We start from the raw sequence: 23,497 nt of genomic DNA, 5'->3' as shown, positions 1-23,497 counted from the left end.
TTCTCATCCATTGCCATTTCCTTTCCCCTTTATTTTCCCTCTTTTCCTCCTGTTCTGGCTGTTCACACACATTCATCACCATGACCTCGGATGAGGATCCTCAACAAGGTAAGAACATGCACAGGGGGAAACAGGGCAGGAGGAGAGAAAAGGGACTCATGTGAGGTCAGATGAGGTTTCTGTGGCAAGGTAAATAATTGAAGGTACATGAGTTTTCACTTCCACATCGCGTGCTGCGTTTCATCTGAACAACTGGCAGATGAAGCAGTGGGAAGGAGCAGATTTCATTAAACACACACGCACACAAGCTCCTCGGTCCCTTGCCACACTTCAGTGGTGTGTTCTGGGGAAAGGCTGAATTTGTGCAAAGTCTGAAAGCTTTGCACTTTCTGGGAATACCCAACGCAATAGTAGAACAAGTAGCTCCCTCCCTGCGCCAACACTTCAGTGGGTTTTCAAAAAATAAATAAATAACCTTTCAAGGTGAGCACAAGAACTTTCAACACCAGTCAAAAGAAAGAAAAAAAAAAAAAAAAAAAAAAAAAAAAAAAAAAAAAAAAAAGTTTTCAAAAAAAAAAAAAATAACCTTTCAAGGTGAGCACAAGAACTTTCAACCCCAGGCAAAAAAAAAAAAAAAAAAAAAAAAAAAAGAGGTATCAACTTCCTTCTCATCCCCCAGAAGACAGTGAGCAAACAGGAATCAAGTGTGACATCAGAATATGTCCATCAACACTCAACAGCAGCGTTTGCTGATAATAAATTCAGTCCACAGTAGGGCTGCAAGATACACACCTGCTGGTTTTTTTTCAGGGAGAGAAATTCTGCCATCTGACACCGAATCGACAAGATCCTGAAACTCAGCAGGAACTTCAGCTTGTTTCCAGCGCTCGTTGTCCAAGAGCAGGCTAGTTATAAACACAAAAGAGAAGAGGCCGAGAAAATTAAATACCTCACCTTGACACCTCTCTTGTCCACCCTGCTGTGGAACTAGAACTAGAGTACTTAAAAAAAAAAAAAACAACAAAACAGTAGCCCAAAATATTATGTTCTTCATCTTCATTAGAAAGAGGTGCCCAACAATTGGCAATAGCAAAACAGAAAACCACCGTGTCAGCCTAGAGATGTCACAATTTGCTCATTCAAGCTGTCATAGAGGACAAAAGGCTACACTGGGCAATGAAAATCCTTATGAGATCACTGCCACCAAAATAACGTGTAAATACTGGAAATTTAAGAGCCTTTGATGGATGAGAGCAAACAGACTCGATGTATTTTACCGGGAAGGCTGCTCTGCAAGCGTTTTGGTTTGTGGGGTTTTTTTTTTTCAGCTGTTGTTTTTTGTTGGAGGTTTTTGGGGTTGGGTTTTTGTTGTTGTTTTTTGTTTGTTTGGGGGTTTGCTTTTGTTTTTTTTTTTTAAACATCTAGGACTGAATTATCCTGAAGTTACTTAGCCCAAGACAGAGCAATCCTACCCTTCAATGCCAGTCCTGAGTACTTCCCAGAGCTACTACTGTCCTTATTTAGGTAACTGTAGAACAATCCAGCTTGAAGATGTTAGGTTAAGAAAACAGTAAAAGCCTAAGCCAATTCAAAGTAATTGGGTTTTAATACAGTTTTTTTCACCCTCTGCTCTTAAGTACAACTGGCTTACTAGTGTTCTAAGCAAGAAAAGGTTGTGTTTGCCTGGCAGGTGAATGATAAAATTATTCATGGAAGAATAGGAAGATCTTCTACCCCAATATACCTTAGTTTTGTCTTCCTCTCCTCGTGGAACCTGTTGACAAATCTATTGGCTTGGCTCTGAAGTGCTCCTCGCAAGGACATGCTCTTCCTGCCGCAGATCTGCTCGGTGTCTAAGATAAAGCCTTCCATCAAGCGGGAAAGAGCAACAAATTCATTGGAATTCAGCTTCTCTAGGAAGCCATCCTATACAGGCAAAGAAAACCACTGTAAGGAGACATACCACACAAAAATTCAGAGATGTAAAGAAATAACTAGTCAGCATGCCTAAAGGGCACTAGTATTTTAAGCAACGCGTTATTTAACCCTAGATGGGGCAGAGAAGGCAGATTGCAGTGCAAGCAGCTACATTGTCATAGATAAGCATTTTTTGCACGGAGCTTCAAATACAGCAAGTCAGAATATTAAAAAGGGAAAAAAAAAACCCCAACCATATTGCCTTACACTGACATGACACATTAATGTTTGTGTGCTCTGGGCATTCACATCAAGCAGCAGGAACGGTCCCTTTATTTCAAATGAGAATGTCATTTCCAAACTTTCACTCATTAAACCAGTAATGTGGGAGGAAATTCTCATTAAGGAGGAGATCTGACCCAAGCTCCTTACCTTTGCTCTTGCCATGAGGAACTTGACCGAACGATCGTGGCAGATATCAGAGGCATTATAAAGTAACTCTTGAATATTGTTTGCCAGCCTGCCCAGTTCCAGGTCAGTCAGCTTCATGTCATCACCGATCCTACAAATGACAGAACCAGTTGGCTGAGCATCAATTTAAAAAAAAACAAAAAACAAAAAAACCAACCAGCCAGTATTTCTGTTCACAGGTTGAAGGAGGAAAGAGCCTTGCAGCAACTGTCAAATGCAGACGGTCAGTTAACCACCAAAGTCACTTTGTACAGATGGGATCTTCTAAGCTGCTGTCAATGTTGTCAGTCCCTTTAACGAGGAAATGCACAACTGCACATCCTTATATTTTGTTTTAAATCCACATTCTAATCGCTATTAATGGTCTAAGAGAAAACAGGATATAGCTATTACTAATACAATAAACGTTACTAACATTTACCAAGCTAAAATGTACCCAGTTCCTGTAACACTTGAGCATCACAAGTGTATTACATATAAAACACAGTATTTTTTCTTCCAATGCAAGTGTAAGGCCTAAAACAGATCGTTCTGCCCTCCCCATCACCTTCACCTACAGGCAGTCATTCCATCAGCTCATTCGACTTCAGGCTCCTAAGTTGGCGCTTTTTAAAAAACCTTTTGTGATTTGTCTCCTGTTTTGAGGCTGGCCCATAGCACAGCTCTACTGCTCATGTAATTAATTAAGATAACAATGTTTTGGTCTAACGTGGCTGCTCAAGGGATGAGAGGAGAAGGAAAACCCAGAGCAGCAAGTAAAGAAAGCCAGAAGAGGGATGAAGCAAGTTCACGTCAGAACAAAACTATGCAACCAGCCTCAGGAACAACGTTATTGCTCCAGAGATCTCGCCGGGTGGGGTATTTTTAGCAAATTTGGCAAAGTGGTAGATCTGAATTTCAGCCGTAAATAAGGTGTATGCATAAAAGGATGCCAAAAAGGTTCCAGCTGTGGAGTCTGGAGCACCACAAGGTAGAGCTGCCTACGTTACCAAATCACCGAGATGGATTTATTTAACCATCCAAGTCTAATAGTTAACACTGATTTCTCAGCAGATTTCTCTCTAGAATTTATCAAGGTGTATTCCATGAAGCCAGCTTAAAAAAAACAAAACAACCAAAACCAACCAAACAGAAAACCAAACAGAACACACAGCCATAGTGCACGTGGACAGAGAACAGAGATGCTTCTGTCCAGCACCTAAAGGGGGCTCCAGGAGAGATGGGGAGGGACTCTGGATCAGGGAGGGGAGCCACAGGATGAGGGGGAAGGGTTTGACACTGAAAGAGGGGAGATGGAGCTGAGATGTGGGGAAGAACTTGTTTGGTGTGAGGGTGGTGAGAGCCTGGCCCAGGTTGCCCCGAGAAGCTGTGGCTGCCCCATCCCTGGAAGGGTTCAAGGGCAGGTTGGAGGGGGCTTGGAGCAACCTGGTGTGGTGGGAGGTGTCCCTGCCCAGGGCAGGGGGTTGGAATGAGATGGTCCTTAAGGTCCCTTCCCACCCAAACCATTCCATGACTCTGTTGCTAAAGTCATGAAAAACAATCTGTCTTTCATGCAGGCTGGACTTGCATCCTTCCTCCTCCCCAGCAGAAGAGATGGAGAAGGGGCCCTTTTTCTGTAAGGAGTGACACGATCTGAGCCTAACTCAGATCCAGAGAGGTGATTCTTCCACTTTACTCCGCTCTGGTGAGACCTCACCTGGAGTATTGTGTGCAGGTCTGGAGCCCTCAATATAAGAAGGACATGGACCTGATGGAGAGGGTCCAGAGGAGGGCCACAAGGATGATCAGGGGGATGGAGCACCTCTGCTACGAGGACAGGCTGAGGGAGCTGGGGTTGTTCAGCCTGGAGAAGAAGAGGCTCCAGGGAAACCTAATAGCGGCCTTCCAGTACCTGAAGGGAGCCTACAGGAAGGCTGGGGAGAACCTGTTTAGAAAGGCCTGCAGTGACAGGCAATGGCTTTAAGCTGGAGGGGAACAGATTTAGACTGTAGATTAGGAGAGGGTTCTTCACTGTGAGGGTGGTGGAGCACTGGAACAGGTTGCCCAGGGAGGTGGTTGAGGCCCCATCCCTGGAGATATTCAAGGTGAGGCTCGATGAGGCCCTGGGCAACCTGGTCTAGTTGGGGGTGTCCCTGCTGACTGCGGGGAGGTTGGACTAGATGACCTTTGGAGGTCCCTTCCAGCCTGGACAATTCTATGATTCTATGAACTCCAAAGCAATTTTGGTACCGTATCACCAAGAAACAACCACCTGCAGCTAAACACCTCATCCTGGATGGGTGGCAGGTTTTACTCACATCATCTCTACTCCCCCAGGAGTAACGGAAGAGGAGGTCTGCTCTTTGCTGGATGAGGAGTCGGTGGCGCACTCCGGTTCGGAGACCGAGTCGCTGCTACAGGGCTCGCTGCTCGGGGAAGGGTTTCTCTGGGAGGTAGTGTCAGCCACCACGGGCGGGAGGTCCCCGTCACCGAAGGCATCGCTTATGAACATGCCTTCGTGAGTCAGGTAAGCCACCTCTGTGTCCACCACGCTGTCTTTAGCGGAGCTCTTCTGTAAGGTGTCCTCCAGGTCCCTGGTTTTTTGGTTCTTGTCTAGAACCAAGAAAACCACGCTACGGATAGTATTTAACGTTGCCTAGAATCAAATATAATGTTTATTACAAAAACAAAACAAAACAAAACAAAACAACCAAAATCCAAAACCCTGTGCCACAAGCTTGTGCTAGGAAAAGATTTTCTTTCAGCCACAAAATTAAACTAAATCCTGGCTTTATTTCTAGTGTGTAATTAGCATTTGGAGGCAGATCTATCCGTCTTTTGATGGTAACCGGTATCAGATGTTTCTGTGAATGGTGAAAGAAACCTCATTTGGAGCAAACCTAACACATACAGAAGTTGTGTCTTAATCCCTAGCAGCCCGAAATGGATGCAATCACACAACAAGAGGTATTATCTCCTTCCCACTGCTCTCTTTGTTCGCAATAATCAGTTTTGCCCCGGATGCCGATATTCACGCATCCTTCTTTCAATCAAAAGTTGGAAGTCTCTAAGCAAAACCAACACCTTAAGACTTCAAATGGAAAGCAACTTCGTTCCATTTCATGTCCGAATCACGCGAAGCTCTTGGTAAAGGAATGTCTTACCTTTATTCTCTTGAGGAAGATGGTAAACTTAGAAAAAATATTCTTCAGTAAATCAAACCACTGAGGAAAATTCATCATCCTCATCTGGTCTGCAAGCCTAAAAAAAGAGCAGCATTCAGTAAATTCACCAAATGTTTACGCTTACTAGCACACAAAGAAAAAAAAAGCCAACATGCTTTAAATTGAACTCGAAATGTAAGGAAAACTGTGTAGACTTTTATCTGGCAGAACAGACATCACCTGAACCCCGGTCACAATCAACACAATGTATGCAAGTGGAATGGGAAAGGAGGAATATAAAAGAAAAAAAAGATCATACTAAAAAAGCCTCACGTTTATCATTTAGTTTTTTCCAGGCCATAATGCTCTTTTTTCCCAGGGATAAGTATGTGTTACCAATAAGGGAGTGGGGTTAACAACATTTTCAGAAATCATGTGGGGAAAAAATTATAAAAAAAAAAAGAAAATATTTTGCAAGTGTGACAAAAGCCGTGTTATTAAGCCCATTTTGTTGCATCGCAACGAGACCACTTCTGCTATTAAAGCGCAAGTCAGCTCTTTGTGGCAAAGGGCAGAAAAGCCATTGACAGGACAAAAGTTAAACTCTGTGATACGATTAGGACCCGATTTCAGAATAATAAACATTGGAGAATGGGAACCAAACATCCCATGTTTAAAAACGACCCTCTGCCCAGTCTTTTCCCAACTGGGGTATGAAGCCCTTGCAGGTTCTGCCACTCACTTTGCTTTAGCAGCTTGTCTACTTTTATTACCTTGGAGTAACCCTCTCCTGAGCCACATCCATCACAGAGCTACAGAACAAGAGAACCTGGCATGGGCCTCTGGAGCAGGTGCCTTGTCCACCCCCTGCTCAATGCAGGTCCATCTAGATCAGGTGGCTCTGGGCCCTGCCTGGTCAAGGCTTGACTATGTCCCAGGACAGAGATCCCATGACCTCTCTGGGCCCCTCTCTTCCAGTCTTTGACCATCCTGACGGGAAACACATTTCTCCTAAGATTCAACTAGCACTTTTCACCTTCCATCTTGTGCCCATTGCCCCTCATGTCCTTCCCCTGCACACCTCTGAGAGAAGCCTGGCTGTCTCTACAGCTCCACCATAACCCTCCCCGTGGGGCATCTATGGGCAATTCTCCCCTAGAGCTGGAGGGGAAGCCAGCTCCCTTAGTTGCTCCTCCTACACTCCATGCTTCAGCCCCCAGCCAACCTGGTGGTCTCTGCTGGATCTCAACACCTTTCTTGCTCCTCAACCCTGCTGGCTGTGCTAACGGGGCCCAGGTTGCAGCTGCAAGGACATGCTGCTGCTGGTCCATGGCCAACCGGATCTCCACCAGGACCCCCAGGTCCTACCCTGCAAAGCTGCTCTGAAACCAGCCAGCTCCTGCCTCTCCTCTTCCAAAGGGTTGCTCCTTCCAAGACACAGGACAGGGCAGTTGCATTTGCTGGGCTTCAGGAGGCTCCTGCCAACCCATTTCTTGGGTGAGAAACTGTCTGGTCTCCTCTCTGGATAATTCCTATTCTCGTTCATGCAGGAGGTACTGAAACTACTGACACTTTTAAATCCAAAATAGGGAGTGCCTTCAAGTAGTTAAGGGATATATGTCCATAGTTCATGCTTCATGCAGTGAGATTCACAGAATTTTAGTATTTATTTTAAAGGTAAGTAAGTTTAAGGTAACATTAGAAGCTGAATGGGAAGGGCAATGTACAGTATTCTCACAGGGAAGGACAGAAGCAGAGGCTTAAGGTGAAAGGCAAGGATAATTCTTAATTACAGGGAAATTTAAGCGCAAATTAGAATGGTAAATTTATCTATGCTATAAAGCATCCATCTCCAATCCCCACCCATCACCAAAAAAGCCATAAATCTGGCCGTATACTTACTTAACAACCACTTCTGTATCTATTTCTTCTATCTGCGATACCGTATTAACCACACACTGTCAAATTTAAAGGGAAAAACAAAACAAAACAAAACAAGATCTTAGCTTCTTTCTAACTGCTGCTGAGTTTCACAACATACACAATAATCCTCAAGTTAAATAAGGAAAAGTAAAGTAATAAACAAAAAGACATATTTGTATCATTTAACAACTCGTTTCTCTAAAAACAAACAAACAGAAAAGCCCAAAAGAAACCCCCAAAACCAACCCCTCCAAATATCTATTTGCAAAATACAGGGGATCAAAATGTTCTCAACTGTGGACACAAAGCTCTGGAGGGCACACTGGCTCCATCTCCAAGGGAGGGGATTTTCTGAGTATGGGTGTGAAGTACCACTTCAAAAACATCACTCGGGTCAGGTACTTGAGAACAGCAGCCGTATTCTTCCCCTTTCCAAAGCAACCAATTTTGGAAAACATTGTTCGACTTCCTTTTCAGCTTTAAATACAGGATTTGGGAACTAACCTACTCTGGAAGGAAGAGCACCAGAGAAGCGTGGAAGCTCTGTTCCCCTGGCAGACATGGTGTTTGCTCTCTGTCTGTCTGTCATCTTCACCTCCAGGGCACCACCTGCCCCTGGCTCTAGATTTCTCCACCTCTTTATTGCTGCCCTGTGGCTTTTCCTCAAAGGTGAACTTTGGAGACTCAAACCTTTGACGCACCAGGATACACAGAATCATAGAATCACAGAATGGTTTGAGTTGGAAGGGACCTAAATCATCTAGTTCCAACCCCGTGCCTTGGGCAGAGACACCTCCCACCACACCAGGTTGCTCAAAACCCTCTCCAACCTGCCCTTGAACCCCTCCAGGGATGGGGCAGCCACAGCTTCTTGGGGCAACTTGGGCCAGGCTCTCACCACCCTCACACCAAAGAAGTTCTTCCCCACATCTCACCTCAATCTCCCCTCTTTCAGTTTAAAATCATTCCCCCTCCTCCTAGGGCTCCCCTCCCTGATCAAGAGTCCCTCCCCATCTTTTCTGGACACCCTTGAGGGACTGGAAGGGGCTCTAAGGTCTCCCCGGAGCCTTCTCTTCTTCAGGCTGAACCCCCCCCAACTCTCTCAGCCCCCCCTCCCAGCAGAGGGGCTCCAGCCCTTCCAGCATCTCCGTGGCCTCCTCTGGACCTCTTCCAACAGGTCCACCACCTTCTTATGCTGGGGACTCCAAAGCTGGACACAATACTCCAGGTGGGTACCAAGTCCTTCCAAGATGCAGTTGTGTAGTTGCAATCACTGTCTATCTTCTGATTCTGCCACGAGATTTACCAGCAACACCAACCTGTGTTACAACTCCCCATCCAGCACAACCAGCTCAGCACAACTGTGGGGCTGCAACGAGGGGGGTGCCAATCTGGCTTAAAATAAAATCTTAATGATAACAATGATGATTATAATAGTCCTTCTCCTCCAAACTTTGAAAAGCTGGGTTCCCAACCTGGTTAACCACACAGCTCTGAATAGCGTGCTGTGCTATAAGGACAGGAGAGTGTCTTCATCTGCTGGCAAACCCACCACCTGACTGTCTCTCAGCCTTTGAAATACAAATCAGAAGTCACTCATAATACATCCAAACACGACTCCTGAAATAATCATGAATTTTTAAGGGGAGGAAAACACATCTTACACAATGTTCTCACATATCAGAGTCAAAGAATAGTTTGGGTTGGAAGGGACCTTTAAAGGTTACCTAGTCCAACCCCTGCAAATGAGCAGGAACATCTTCAACAAGATCAGGTTGCTCAAAGCCCCTCCAACCTGGCCTTGAATACCTACAGGGATGGGGCATCTACCACCTCCCTGGGCAACCTGGGCCAGGGTTTCAACCACCCTCATTGCAAAAAAACTTCTTCCTTATATCTAGACCAAATCTATCCTCTTTTAGTTTAAAACTGTTACCCCTTTGTCCAGAGCCAAAAGGCTCTGCTAAAAACTTTGTCCCCATCTTTCTTATGAGTCCCCCTTAAGTACTGAAAGGCTGCAATAAGGTCTCCCCGGAGCCTTCTCTTCTCCAGGCTGAATCCCCCCAACTCTCTCAGCCCCCCCTCCCAGCAGAGGGGCTCCAGCCCTCCCAGCATCTCCGGGGCCTCCTCTGGCCCCGCTCCAACAGCTCCATGTCCTTCTGATGTTGGTGCCCCAGAGCTGGAGGCAGCACTGGGGGGGTGTCTCCCCAGAGTGGAGCAGAGGGGCAGAATCCCCCCCTGGCCCTGCTGGCCACGCTGCTGGGGATGCAGCCCAGGGTACGGGGGGGCTTTCTATGCTGTGAGCCCCCATTGCCAGCTCACGGCCAGCTTCTCATCCACTAGTACCCCTAAGTCCTTCTCCTCAGGGCTGCTCTCCATCTCTTCATCCCCCAGCCTGGATTGATACTGGAAATTGCCCAAGACAGGTGCAGGACTCTGCACTTGGCCCTGTAGAACCTCATGAGGTTCACACAGGCCAATTTCTTGAACCTCTCCAGGTCCCTCCGGATGGCATCCCATCCCTCAAGCATGTCAGCTGCACCACTCAGCCTGGTATCGTCCACAAACTTGCAGAGGGTGCACTCGATCCCACTGTCTGTGTCCTTGATGAAGACATCGAACAGTACTGGTCCCATTAGGGACCCCTAAGGGACACCACTTATCAATCTCCATCTGGACATCGAGCTCCTGATCACTACCCTCTGGATGTGACCATCCAACCAATTCCTCATCCACCAAGAAGTCCACACATCAAATCCCTATCTCTCCAATTCAGAGAGCAGGATATTGTATGGGACCACGTCACATGCCTTACAGAGGTCCAGAGAGACAACATCCATAGCTCTTCCCTTGTCCATTGATGTAGTCACTCCACCACAGAAGGCCACTAGGTTGGTCAGGCAGGGCTTGCCCTTGGAGAAGCCACACTGGCTGCCTCAAATCACCTCCCTGTCCTCCGCGTGCCTTATGCATATGCATAAGCATGCAAACAAACAACATGAGTAAAATGAAAAGTACCAAACATACACTCAAAGTCCAGTCTCAAGTTTTTGTTTGCAAACCAAAGCCACTGTGTTACTGTCCAAACTATCCCATACGTTTTTCTCCAAAGAAGTCATCCAAAACTTTGTTCATTTGTTAGTTTTCACCGGTTTTATCTACAAAGATTTTTTTTGGTCAGACAGATAGCCTACCCTAAATGACAAATAATGGCAGCAACGTGGACAAGGATTCATTTTTTTAAATAACTTTTACAGGCAAGCACCACTTCTAGCTTCTTCAGTGCTTCACCTTGCTCTCTTCAAAAAATGCAAGGATGTTTTCCAACCTTTTGTCAAGTGCCTACGCTAGGTCTGTGCTAACAGTCAGGCAAGCAATGTTTTCTGTAGGATTTGCTGGGACTCCCATAGTTTCAACCGGTAAGTTTTTTGATTCTCTTTTATGTATTTACACCAAGAACTTTGTGGTGTGATTTTGGTTTTGTTGTTTTGTTTTTTTTTTTCTGGAGGGTTGGGGCAGGGGTGCTTTTTGGTGCGGTTTTGGTTTTGTGGGGTTTCTTTGGTTATGACATAACTATACTATTCCAGAAAGCCATATGTTAAGAAAAAAACCCACAAACATACTAAGCTAAAATCAGGAGATTCAGAAAAATGGTAATTATACAGAGAAAGCTGTGATCTGCTGGACTTATGCTCCCTGCTCCTTCCAGAAGATCTTTTCTGCAGAGACCTCTGCCCTTCAGGGCTCAGCTGGTCTAAGTGAGACACCTTCAGCCACCAAAAAAAAACTTAATTGGAGCTCTTCCTAACCACTTAAAAAATAATAAGGGGTTGAGGCAACCTTGTCAGATACGTTAGAAGTGTTTGGCTTACCTGTTTAATGATGTTCTTTGCAGTAATAATCATTTCATCCCCATATATTTCATAAAAATTTAGCTTTCTTTGTTTTAAAAGTCCAAACACTAGTGATACGAGTCTCTCCTATCAAAGAAAAAAAAGAAAAGAAAAATAAAAAAACCCACTAAAAATATCAAGGTGAGGACAAGAAACAATTTTAAGAAATTGCAGAGCAGTAAGAAAGTTCAGGTATCAAACAGATGGTGAACAGGATTTAGATCAGTCCAGCACCCTTGAGACTAATGCCACACTTTAACTATCCAAAATTCCCCATGGCAATGCCAGCTGATGGGAGCCCCTTCCTCCCAGCCCCTTTCGTGCCTGTTCCTCAGTTGTGCTCATCCAATTGTGCTTAAAAACACAGCTATTTCTAAAGACTAATGAGTTTCCTTACCCTGAGCAAGAATGACACTAAACACAATTGCACAAGCACGAGTGAGAATCTATCACATCACAGCACAGGAGGTGGGAAGAAACTACAGGGCAGAAATGGGAATATTTAAGTGTTATTGCCATTTACCGTATTTTAGGAAACCCCTAAATGTAACAAGACTAACCAATTAATAGGGGTTAGCAATTACTGAAGGCAAAATCCAGAAAAATATTTTCCTGGCTAGAAAGCAATCACAGCAGTTTAATCTTCAGAAGCTGACAATCTTCAAAGGAATGAGGAATATATACTGCAAGTGAAGTGTGTATTCAGAGCAACTATATGCTTGATATAAGCACCCATAAATGCACAGGGAGACAGAATGAGAACAACATGCAACTATCAGCTTTCAGTGCAAAAACTGAATTTTTACCATCAAGTAGATATGACAGTCCATGTTCTTTTCCACTTACATGTTGAGTTTCATGAAGTGAACTCAGTGTACATTTAATCAGAGAAAATAAAACCGATTATTTTGAAAAAATAAAGTAGGACGTGATTGAAGTTCCATGAGTTTAGTTACAATTATTTAATTTTATCAAGCACAAAAAAAGAAAAAAAAGAGAGAGAGGAGGGGTTGGATAAGAAGAGAAATAGTATAAAATTATAATGTTGCTACTAGGGACCCAAGTGAATTAGTTGGTGCTAATTAAGTATGTTAAAGATGCAAACATATTCATCAGACAGTTTATTTCAATAACAGACATACCTCTTCTAGAATTTGGCAATCATCTTCTAGGGGTCTATTTAAATCATTGCGAGCATAAGTTGAAAACTCTGCAATCATCATTTTATCTATCAGCTTTTCCAGTTCACAAAGCTGTGAGCCAAGATGCCTAAGAAAAACAGCCGTTGAGACATGAGCTAAATAATCAACCTGAAAACGAATCATTAATTCACAGCTGAAGAAAATAACCACCCAGTCGGTAATTTCCATGCAATCAACGCTGGCTTAATGGGGGGGCTCAGATCTTTCACTTCTTAGAGCAGCTGAAACCATGCATTTTTCAGAGACACCATCACCTTGCAGCAAAACATATGGACCTGAATATTGATGGAGGGTAAAAATGGGATGTAGGGCTTTTTTTTCTCCTTTTTTTTTTTGGAAGGTGCCAAGTACTTCTCTTCCCAATGAAGTGAACCAGAACCAAGAATGCTCAGTAACTAGGTATTAAAAAGAAGGAATACTTCTTTTGCTCGTCCAGTTCCTCAGCTCATCAGTCCACAAGTTCTTCCACTTCAGACATTTGAGCTTCTAACATGGTCACAGATTTCATTCCCATGACTGAGATAGAATAATAGCTTTAGATGACAGAATGGCTTTCTCAGAACACAGAGGAGTTTCCAAATTTGCCATTTTTATGCCACTCTAAATTTAAAATATTTTTTTTTCCCCATGTATTGCAGATTCTAAACCATATTTTGCAGGGAATTTCTTCCATTAGACCTGTCGACCAGTCTGGAAAGGTTGCGCAGCTCGAGGAACTTTTAGCAGGGTAAAAATTAAAAGGGGGAATTTCAGAGATGCCAGACACTCCAGGCTTTCCAATTTCCACCAGCAGCTGAAAGCACCAAGTAGCTGTAAAAATCAGACTGCTTTTCCTTTTTTTTCAAAAAGGTTATTATTTGCAATGTAACGACAAGTTGCAAAACTTACTGGGGACTTCAGGCAATGAGCTCTTAAGAGGTACCAGTCACACAGCCGGTCCTCTCAAGGACTGAATTCTACAATTCTCTTCTGTAAAATTATGAGTGCAGGGTGAAAAAAAAAAAAAAAAATATCTTTGAAAATACACAGACAAGACTATCTGACCAGGGGGCTGTGCTTTGCCTGCACACCTGTGCAAAACAACCCACCACGTCTCCATCGCCCCAACAAAGACCGTGAAAACGAAGTACAAATCTGTACTGCCAGTTTCTAATTGAGTTAAGATGTTTTGAGGTTGGTTTTTTTTTTGTAAAATTAAAAATATGAACTTGAAGAGGCTGAAGAGCTCTGTAACTTTAACTTGATCCTGTAGCAGCAGAAGCAATAATCATACAGTTATGACTGATACATATAATCACTGCGGATATTAGCCTAGGTTAAAGACACCAATTTATTACTTCACAGCACAGGTGCTTTCATTTTTTGCTATAACTAGAATCAAATTACAGGTTTTTTTTCTGCATGCAGCATGACAAGAGGAGAAACATTTTTCTATATGGATGATCTGAACAGTTTTCTTGCTGCTTTCCATTGAACGATTCTGCGACGTGACTCAATTTAAAGCTGTCTGCTCAAAAGCAAATTCTACCAGCTGCCACGCACAACACTAAAACCAACAAGGGTTTGTTTTTTTTAAAAAATAAGATGCAAATTATTTAGGGGGAAAAAAAAAGAGAGATATTGATTTAGAAAAATGAGATACTGATTTAGAAGTTAATCTCTTTTCAAATAAATCAGGTATTTGACTGACTTCACAATTGTGGCGTTCTTGCTCAGAACAAAGCAAGAGCATCCATTTGGTATTTCTTGGAAAAATTTGAAGTATTTGTGCATGACATCAATTTAGATTTTTTTATTTTATTTTATCTATTTTTAAAAATGGCATTCTACTGAGAAGTTTTATAAACCTCTCCATCTTTCCACCTTTTCTGAACCTTTAATATCCAAAGCAGAGGGGACATCTCCCACTCCCATCGCTGTTTTTGAACTCGACCAAACCAACCAACTGAGTGTTATTGATGGAAACCACTTTTTACAGACCAGATGAATATTGCCCTGGGAGCAGGTTCCACATCCCAGCGTGATTTTAAAATAACGGCACATTCTTGGTACGTGACATAGACCAATGACAGCGACACCAGAACCGTGCTCTCTGCTGACATAGCACAGACATTACTTGGTGGTGAGACACAACCAGTTCTGATGGATGCTGTCAGAGGGCTGTAGAATTAGACTCAGTATCATCACTGTAACCACAAAAGGTGACTCAGTCAAGGGTTGTGCACCACGATCAAGTGGTCGAGAGCAGGAACAGCGAAGAGGGACGGAACCGCACCGAGGAACCTGAAGGACCGAGGACCTCAACAGGTCCAGAGAGGTGATTCTTCCACTTTACTCTGCTCTGGTGAGACCTCACCTGGAGTATTGTGTGCAGGTCTGGAGCCCTCAGTATAGGAAAGATATGGACCTGATGGAGAGGGTCCAGAGGAGGGCCACAAGGATGATCAGGGGGATGGAGCACCTCTGCTACGAGGACAGGCTGAGGGAGCTGGGGTTGTTCAGCCTGAAGAAGAGGAGGCTCCGGGGAGACCTAATAGTGACCTGAAGGGGGCTACAGGAGAACCTGTTTACAAAGGTCTGTAGTGATAGGACGAGGGCCAATGGCTTTTAGCTGGAGGGGAGCAGATTTAGATTGGAGATTAGGAGAAAGTTCTTTACTGTGAGGGAGGTGGAGCACTGGAACAGGTTGCCCAGGGAGGTTGTTGAGGCCTCCTCCCTGGAGATATTCAAGGAGAGGCTCAACAAGGCCCTGGGCAACCTGGTCTAGTTGGGGGTCTCCCTGCTGACTGCGGGGGGGTCGGACTAGATGACCCTTGGAGGTCCCTTCTGGCCTGGACAACTCTATAACTCTAAGATGGACCATCTCAGCCAAAAGCAAAAGACTAACAGCTTCTAACAACTTCCCTCCCCATAGTCTATTAGTTCTTTAAAAAAAAAAAAATGTTTTTTTAAATATAATTTTTTTTTAAAAGACTTTTTCTGAGATCTTTCCTACATGAAACTTGAGTTCTTATACTGAACCAGCCAGAAAGGGTGTTAGAAGAGCTGCTCATCTGAACAGACCGACAAAAGTAGTAACTGTAGAAAGTTCTGAACATTCATATTACAGTTATGGAGTGACAACCCTGTTTTTATTATGAATTGGGAATTTATTATTCCCATCCCTGTACCAACCCTGGGTGAAAAAAACCACATTTTGTGGTTGGGGAGCACTTGGGCAGCATCTTGATTGATTGATTCCCTTCCCAGCTTCAGCAGCCCACAGAACTGGATTTGTCTGGTCTGGCCACTGTAAATGCAGCTCTCCACCAGAGCAGACATGGATGGACATGGATGAACACGTCCCATCTGACCAGTTGCCAACCCCAGACCACATTTTGAGTCACGGTTTGATAGCTTGGCACTGGCTTTTGCTTGCCAACTTTCTTCCAGCCCAAGCAGAGTGCTCTAATTAGCACTAAAGACAGTGGCCCAGAGCAGAGCTGTATCTCTGGGGATTGCAAACAACCACTTGGGAACCATCTCTCAGCTGTGGACTACAAGCCCTACAAGGTGAAGGTCCAGCCATAGCTTGACTCTCATGTCTGCACCCCTAAACCACCTGTAGACAAGAATGGGTTACAGAATATCTAGATGTTAAAAGTTCATTGGTCCCCCTAAAAACAACATTCTCTGTGGCACCCTCATTAGTCACACCACTTATGCCACACTTAGATTTTATACTTTGTGTACTATGTCCCCTAGGAACGAACCAACAAAGGTAAAACAAACCCCTCCAAGCCAACATTACGTGCTCGACACGTTCTAGCTCTTCTTGCATTTTTATTAATTTCCTAGATGGTTACCTACCGGAAACTGTGAATGCCTTGAAGCTCTTGCTGTAACACCTCCTGTGTGGTTGCTATTAAGTCCAAAGCTCCGACAAACTCAGAAGTAGATAGCAGCAACTGCACTGTGGGCTGTGTTTGGTGCACGGTAGCCATTAGCTTCAGTTTATTGTACGCTTTTATACAGTTATTTCTGGTGAGCGACAGTCTTAAAACTCGAAGGGATCCTTCACACATTATTTTATCAATTTTGGCGATTTTCTCTCTAAGCAATTTTACAGCCTGGGAGGTTTTCCTGAGGTAGTCCTGCAACTCATGCTGAGAGGTCATTGCATGAAAAAATGCTTCTGAGCGCAGAGAAATCTGATGCGCAATATTGACTTCTACAATGTCCAGATAATGGCTCAGCTAGAAAGAGGAGGAAGAAGGCAAAACAAACAGCGTTATTACGACTTGGCAAGTTTATCACCATGCAAATGCACTTCCAGGGTATTTGTCTTAACTGTATCACAAGGAAATTTTGCTAATAAAAATGAAAACCGTTTGCCAGATTAGCAATCAAACAACTACTCCTTGCGGTTTGATCGTGGTTTTTCAATGACCTCATAATCATCCCTTTGACTGATGACGATGCCTTCTCCTGCTTGAAATTACAAGTTAGAAAAGCAAGTCATTTTAAAATACCCAAACTTTTGTATCAGGTGGTTGCAGGCTGGCACTGTCAAAATATGGCCATTAACAAGGAGATGGCTCTGGCTACTGTTTTGCAAGGAAGAGCAGTATCTACATGCAAACACGTGACACACTTTGGGTCACTGAAGCTGCTAAAGATGCAGCCTGACTACACTTGATGTGGCTTTGGAGTGGCTCTGTTCATTTCAAAGGCTGTAGCATCTGCTTTGTAGAAAAATCCTCAGGATATTCTCTGGCCGAGATGTTTTTTTGCCAACCAGTTAGGAGTTCCTATTAAGCATATTTCAACTGGGATTTCCAGAGACACAGAGTGTGCCTACACGTTTAGAACCTGAAAATCAAATTCTCTCTGTCCAAGAGCTACACCACCACTGGGCTGGCCTGATTATTTGAGCTGGAAAAGCTCCGTGTTCTGGCTGATGCTGAATGTGCAAACTCAAAGGACGGAGGCATTAGGATGCTCATCTGAATGCTAATACTCAGATGACCTGGTTTCTAAGAGGTACCAAGCACTCAAACTTCATGCTGAATTTCAAAAGGCCTTCCAGAGACAGAAAGAAAATCAGCTGGAGAATGTTTCCTTGTTATAGTTATTTCCATCCTGCATGTATTTAACACTGGGGGATTTATTTAATATGCAAACAACAAAAGGTAAGAGTAAGCTCTTGACATACAAAACCCCTAGGGTTTAGTATTTCTTTTAGCGCAGAAATCACAGTGCCTTGCATCTCAAGCTTTCCTGAGATGTGAGAAAGCAACAATCTTAGTGTACAACAGCTAACTTTTCCTTCTCATGGAGTTCTCTTCCTCCCTAACAAACAGCTCCACATCTCTGAAGTTCTCAATATAAGCCCACTTCGCTAAGTTTTAGCAGTCACGAAGAGCCTGTTACTATGTCATACACAGACTCTTTTTTTTCTGGATTTGATAGAGAGATTTACTGGGGAAAAACCAGTTCTCTTGCAGTAAAGATGCTTCCTGCATTGTTTACCAACGATCTGCAGCCTGATGTAAAATGAGAGAGAACAAAGCCCCAACAAAGCCCCCATCAGTGACATCCCAACCATCAGCACAGAACAGCAGCCGTGGAGTTTCTTTGTAGTAAGGAACAGCTAAGATGGATAGTGACATCTTGTATCAAAGTTGTACCTTTTCTTGAAGTAACCTGGAGGAAGCTGCGTCACGATTTCCTTTTCCACCAGCAGTACTAAAATGAGACCATGGTAAAACGGCATTAAATGTTAAGGAATCTTCCAAGGCAAAATCTGGTTTCATAAAAATCTGAAACAGAAAAACAAGATAAATAAATGCATCTCCCTCACCCCTACGTCTTCCTCCCCAGTTAAACACACCTTCTGCCTCATGAAGCTAACACGGACCTTATTTGTCGATTTTCAAAAACCAAATTTTCCTTTATCCAGGTAAATAAGTTTATTCCAGACCTTACAACCAATTTACTTTACATCTTAAAAGCTTGTGTGATCTGACCAAGCCTTTTCTTCCTAGAAGTGGAACACGCAGCTCTAAAATAACACAGGTTATCAAGCACCCAAGATGATCTAGACATCCTGAGCGTGAAAACGTAGGCAGCATTAAACTGCAGGTGGGTCCTCTAAAGGATGAGAGCAAATGTTCTTCAACAGCAGAGACATCCTGTGACTGATGTGCTCATTTCTGGGCCCACGGCTTCTACTGGCAGCTCTGGGAGGGAACAGAGCCTGGAGCTGCTCTCCTTTAGCACAACACAGCAAACACACTGCTCTCTGAGAGCCAGTAACACGTCACATGAACCACACAGCTCAGAGAAATGTTAATCTAAAATTCTCTCTGATAACGCTATTTTTACTCGACAAAACCTTGAGTTTCTAGGCAGACAGTAGTACCCTTTTCCCTCTATTTAGGAAGCGTAATTTCAAAAGGTTCACCATAGACTCCAGCATCACACCACACCCAGACATTGTGGTTCATTAAAGATGAGAAAAATAACAGCATTTATATTCTACTTTAAGATAAAAACCAAGACCATGGGAAAAAAAACAACAACAACAAAAAAGAAAAAGCAGATTGTTCTACTCTTTTTAAATTCTGAGAACTGCAGATCCTCTTGAGAATCAACTCAAGGAGTCAGCCTGGAAAAAAAAAAATTCTACAAAGAAGAAAGTACATTTGTATATTCAAGACTAAAGGTGAAAAATCCTTATAAAGGCTTAGAGTGCACAGGAATCATACCTTAGGTACTTGTTCCAGATCTGTCCTGGATTTATCTAAAAATTAAACAAAATACAAGTAGTCATTCATGAGGAAACATGGAAAACAATTACCTTGAACACTATTAAACCCTATGAGGAAGTTCTCAAGACAACGATGCCAGGTTCCTCCCAGGGGGTGGACAGGGCAGGGGAACAGGGAAGAGTGGTTATGAATGGAAATGAAACGTTCTGACTGAACACGAGGGAAACCTTTTTCACCAGAAGGGCAATCAAGCACTGGAGCAGGCTGCCCAAAGGGCAGGTACTCTCCATCCTTGAAGGTTTTCAAGGCCTGCCTGGATAAAGCCCTGAATAGCTTGGCCTGACCTCAAAGCCTGAACTGGCTTTGAGATGGCAGTCGCATGAAAGACCTTCTTAAGTCCCTTCCAACCTGAAATATTCTGATTCTTTCAAACATTCTGTTGTCCTTGGTAGTTTAGGTCTCAAGAGTATTCAAAGGTGCTCGCGCTTGGCTACTTTGACAGCAAAAATGTTAGTCCTACAGAACAATCTAATTAGCACTTCACGTTCCTTAACGCACTGTTCCATCAACTGGCAGGGGCCAGGAAAAGGTCCCTGTAGCATTACCCTCAATTTTAGTGCTCCAGATGGAAACTGCCCATATAACCTGTTCTGCACAGCACTTGGAGGATGGATGCACAAAAGCTGGCAAGAAGGATGGCCCAGGGCTTGGGACAGAGTCCCAAGGACACTGAGCAAGTAGCAGAGGAGCAGCCCTTCCCTTGAAGTAAGGTGACCTGACAACTGCAGGGGGTGAGAGAGCTGAGCTGGGAAAAGAGGTGCATCATTGTACCCCAGCAGAACTTAAAGAAAAGGCAAATTCAGGCTCCTGAGGTTCAGCCAAAATCCCCTTTTCCTCCCCTACTCATTAGCTAGTGTGCATTATGAAAAGGGAGCACATTGGTGGCCAAAAAAGGTGAGGAATTTAAAAGCAATGAGCCCCCACCTCTGATGGACAGTCTACTCATCACTGAAAAATATGGTAAGTGCTACATAAGCACTTTTTCCTCAAATTTCTCTCGCCTCTTCGGCTCTTACTTGATTTGTTCCTTATTTTATTGGTACTGAAATACAAACGACAACTTAGGGATCATCCTGCTGTCCTCAGTTTTTGGACAGAGGTATTCTCATGGAAGCGAAACGCCAGGTCTTGTGGGCTGGAGTTAGAGGAAGACAGGCAATGCTAACAAAAGAAATTATAGAAAATAAAGATCATGCTTCTATTCTGGAGTGTCCACGTACCCAAGAAGCTCCCAGTTACTTTGGTGACACAGTAATTTTCTCTTTTTAAAAACAGAAGACTCTTTCAAAATGGATTAAGCTAATCCTGCAGAAGGAACTTTGATTTTGCTGTAGGCACCGCAAACAGGCTCATTCAGGAACAGCCATTCAAAATAACACCAGTCACAGAGAAACCCTGCAGAGGGGCTTCCTTTTGCACGGACAAGGAGGAAGAAAGTTGATTGAAATAACTCAATCAAAAGGAGTGAACTACTGAATGGTTCTTGCTGTGATACCTGTAGATACTGAAATCGATGAGCCTGAGCAAACAGTGAATGGCAAATGCACCCTTTTACGCTAACATTTTCAAGAATTAAAATAAATGAAATATTAAAAGCTCACTCCAGGTTATGAGTGTTTCTTTTCCTTGTATTTTCTTTTTCATTTTGCCTCTCGCCTATCTTTGCCCAGTTTCAGACTGGCTGAACTATTTCCATCAAATCGTGCATTCAGCATTGCTACTGCAGCAGACACCAAAAAAAAGTTTGCCAGGTAGTCTTTGCTAACAGGAATCAGAGAAATACTAAATGGAGAACCGCCCAGAGTGGAACTTCATGAAGTTCAACACAGGAAAAGGCAAAGTCACAGAATCACAGAATGATACGGGCTTGGAAGGGACCTCTGGAGATCATCTAGTCCAACCCCCTGCCAAAGCAAGTCCACCCAGAGCAGGTTGCACAGGAACTTGTCCATTTGGGTTTTGAATGTCTCCAGAGAAGGAGACTCCACCACTTTTCTGGGCAGCCCATTCCAGGACTCTGCCACCCCCAGAGTAAAGAAGTTCCTCCTCAGGTTTTGATGTAACTTCCTATGTTCAAGTTTGTGCCCGTTACCTCTTGTCCTGTCACTGGGCATCACTGAAAGAAGACTGGCCCCATCCTCTTGACACCCACCCTTGGAAGTATTTCCAAGCATTGATGAGATCCCCCCTTGGCCTTCTCTTCTCCAGACTAAAAAGACCCAAATCATAGAATAGAATCACAGAATGGTTTGGGTTGGAAGGGACATCAAAGATCATCGGGTTCCAACCCCCCTGCCCTGGGCAGGGACACCTCCCACTAGAGCAGGTTGCTCAAGGCCCCATCCAGCCTGACCTTGAACACTTCCAGGGATGGGGCAGCCACAATTTCCCTGGGCAACCTGTTCCAGTGTCTTACCACCCTCATAGTAAAAAATTTCTTCCTGAGATCTATTCTGAATCTGAATCCCCCTGCCTTTCTTCATCAGAGAGATGTTCTAGTCCCCTCATCATCTTCGTAGCCCTTTGCTGTACCCGTACCAGCAGTTCCCTGTCCTCCTTGAAATGGGGAGCCCAGAACTGGACCCAGTGCTCCAGATGGGGCCTCACCCAGGAAGAGCAGAGGGGGAGGATGACCTCCCTCCAACTGCAGGCCACGTTCTTCGTGATGTCCCCCGGGAGACCATTGCCCTTCTTGGCCACAAAGGCACATTGCTGGCTCCTGGTCATCCTGTTGTCTTGCACCTGGAGAGGAATAACCCCAGGCACCATCACACACCTGGATGCAGCAGCCAGAAAGCCCCCCAGTACAAACCAGACCTAGACATACTGGAGTGAGCCCAGTGAAGGGCCAGTGAAGATGATTACGAGACCGGGGCATTTTTTGTAGGAGGAGAGGCTGAGACTGATTAGCTATAAATGCTCAGGGGGGATCTTATTGATGTTTTTAAACATCTGATGAGAGGGTGTAAAGAAGACAGAGGAGGATCTTCTCGATGGTGCCCAAACACAGGACAAGAGACAGCGGGCAGAAAATGATACCTGAAAAATTCCATCTGACCATAAGAAAATATTTTTACTATGAGGGTGATCTAACACTGGAACAGTTGCCCAGAGAGGTCATGCCCAAGTGCATATTCAGCTGGAAACAAGCGCTGCCAGCCCAGAAAGCCCACCCCATCCTGGGCTGCATCCCCAGCAGTGTGGCCAGCAGGGCCAGGGGGGGATTCTGCCCCTCTGCTCCGCTCTGGGGAGACACCCCCCCAGTGCTGCCTCCAGCTCTGGGGCCACCACCAGCAGAAGGACATGGAGCTGTTGGAGCGGGGCCAGAGGAGGCGGCGGAGATGCTGGGAGGGCTGGAGCCCCTCTGCTGGGAGGGGGGGCTGAGAGAGTTGGGGGGTTCAGCCTGGAGAAGAGAAGGCTCCAGGGAGATCTTCAAGCCTCTTCCAGTCCCTCAAGGGGCTCCAGGAAAGCTGGGGAGGGACTTTTCATCAGCAAGTGCAGCTGTAGGATGATGGAGAACGGTTTTAAACTGGAAGAGGGGAGATGTAGATGAGATCTCAGGAAGAAATTCTTTGCTGTGAGGGTTGTGCGACCCTGGCCCAGATTGCCCCGAGAAGCTGTGGCTGCCCCATCCCTGGAGGCCCAGGTTAGACAGGGCCTTGAACAACCTGGTCTGGTGGGAGGTGTCCCTGCCCAGGGCAGGGTTTGGGACTTGATGATATTTAAGGTTTCTTCCAACCCAAAACCATTCTATGATTCCATGATTCTATAATCTCCATCCGTGGATAAATTCAAAACGCAACTGGACACTGCCCTCCCATAGTTGACCCTGCTTGGCCACGTGGTCTTGACTAGACCATATTGAGATGTCACTTCCCACTTCAGCCATTCCATGATCCTCATGGCAGAGAGACAGGAATGGCCCAGCACTGCCATCCTTCATTGCAAAGTCAACAGCTGCTACAGATTTGATGCAACAATCTCAACAGAACTTAAATAAAAGGAAGTTAAAGAAAACACTGCCAGGGACAAAATGACCTGCTATGAATGCAAACATGCCAAGGAAAAGTTTAAGGGCAGGTATCACAAGCATTTTAACCTATAAAACATCAACAGGGGTCATGAATACTTCTAGT

The 23,497-nt window shown here is 44.4% G+C and overlaps 1 protein-coding gene across 4 annotated transcripts in view; it reads right to left on the bottom strand.

Moving 5' to 3' along the window:
- The window catches only part of VPS54 (VPS54 GARP complex subunit), a 52,133-nt gene that overhangs the window by 14,898 nt on the left and 13,738 nt on the right, over positions 1 to 23,497 (bottom strand). For 3 of the 4 annotated variants that reach the window (XM_014964624.1, XM_014964625.1, XM_014964626.1), the window contains 11 exons: positions 19,299 to 19,333; positions 18,219 to 18,350; positions 16,399 to 16,784; positions 12,490 to 12,616; positions 11,327 to 11,434; positions 7,434 to 7,489; positions 5,532 to 5,628; positions 4,686 to 5,023; positions 2,350 to 2,479; positions 1,745 to 1,926; positions 793 to 905 (listed from right to left, as the gene is read on the bottom strand). In XM_014964624.1, coding sequence (XP_014820110.1) covers positions 793 to 905; positions 1,745 to 1,926; positions 2,350 to 2,479; positions 4,686 to 5,023; positions 5,532 to 5,628; positions 7,434 to 7,489; positions 11,327 to 11,434; positions 12,490 to 12,616; positions 16,399 to 16,784; positions 18,219 to 18,350; positions 19,299 to 19,333 — 1,704 coding nt within the window. The remainder of the gene's footprint in view (positions 1 to 792; positions 906 to 1,744; positions 1,927 to 2,349; positions 2,480 to 4,685; positions 5,024 to 5,531; positions 5,629 to 7,433; positions 7,490 to 11,326; positions 11,435 to 12,489; positions 12,617 to 16,398; positions 16,785 to 18,218; positions 18,351 to 19,298; positions 19,334 to 23,497) is intronic. The other variant, XM_014964627.1, reaches the window with a different exon arrangement.

Source organism: Calidris pugnax, unplaced genomic scaffold, assembly GCF_001431845.1.
Source record: "Calidris pugnax isolate Ruff unplaced genomic scaffold, ASM143184v1 scaffold219, whole genome shotgun sequence".
Lineage (NCBI taxonomy): Eukaryota > Metazoa > Chordata > Aves > Charadriiformes > Scolopacidae > Calidris > Calidris pugnax.
The sequence above is the reverse complement of the archived record's forward strand: the minus strand, read 5'-3'. Positions and strand labels throughout refer to the sequence as shown.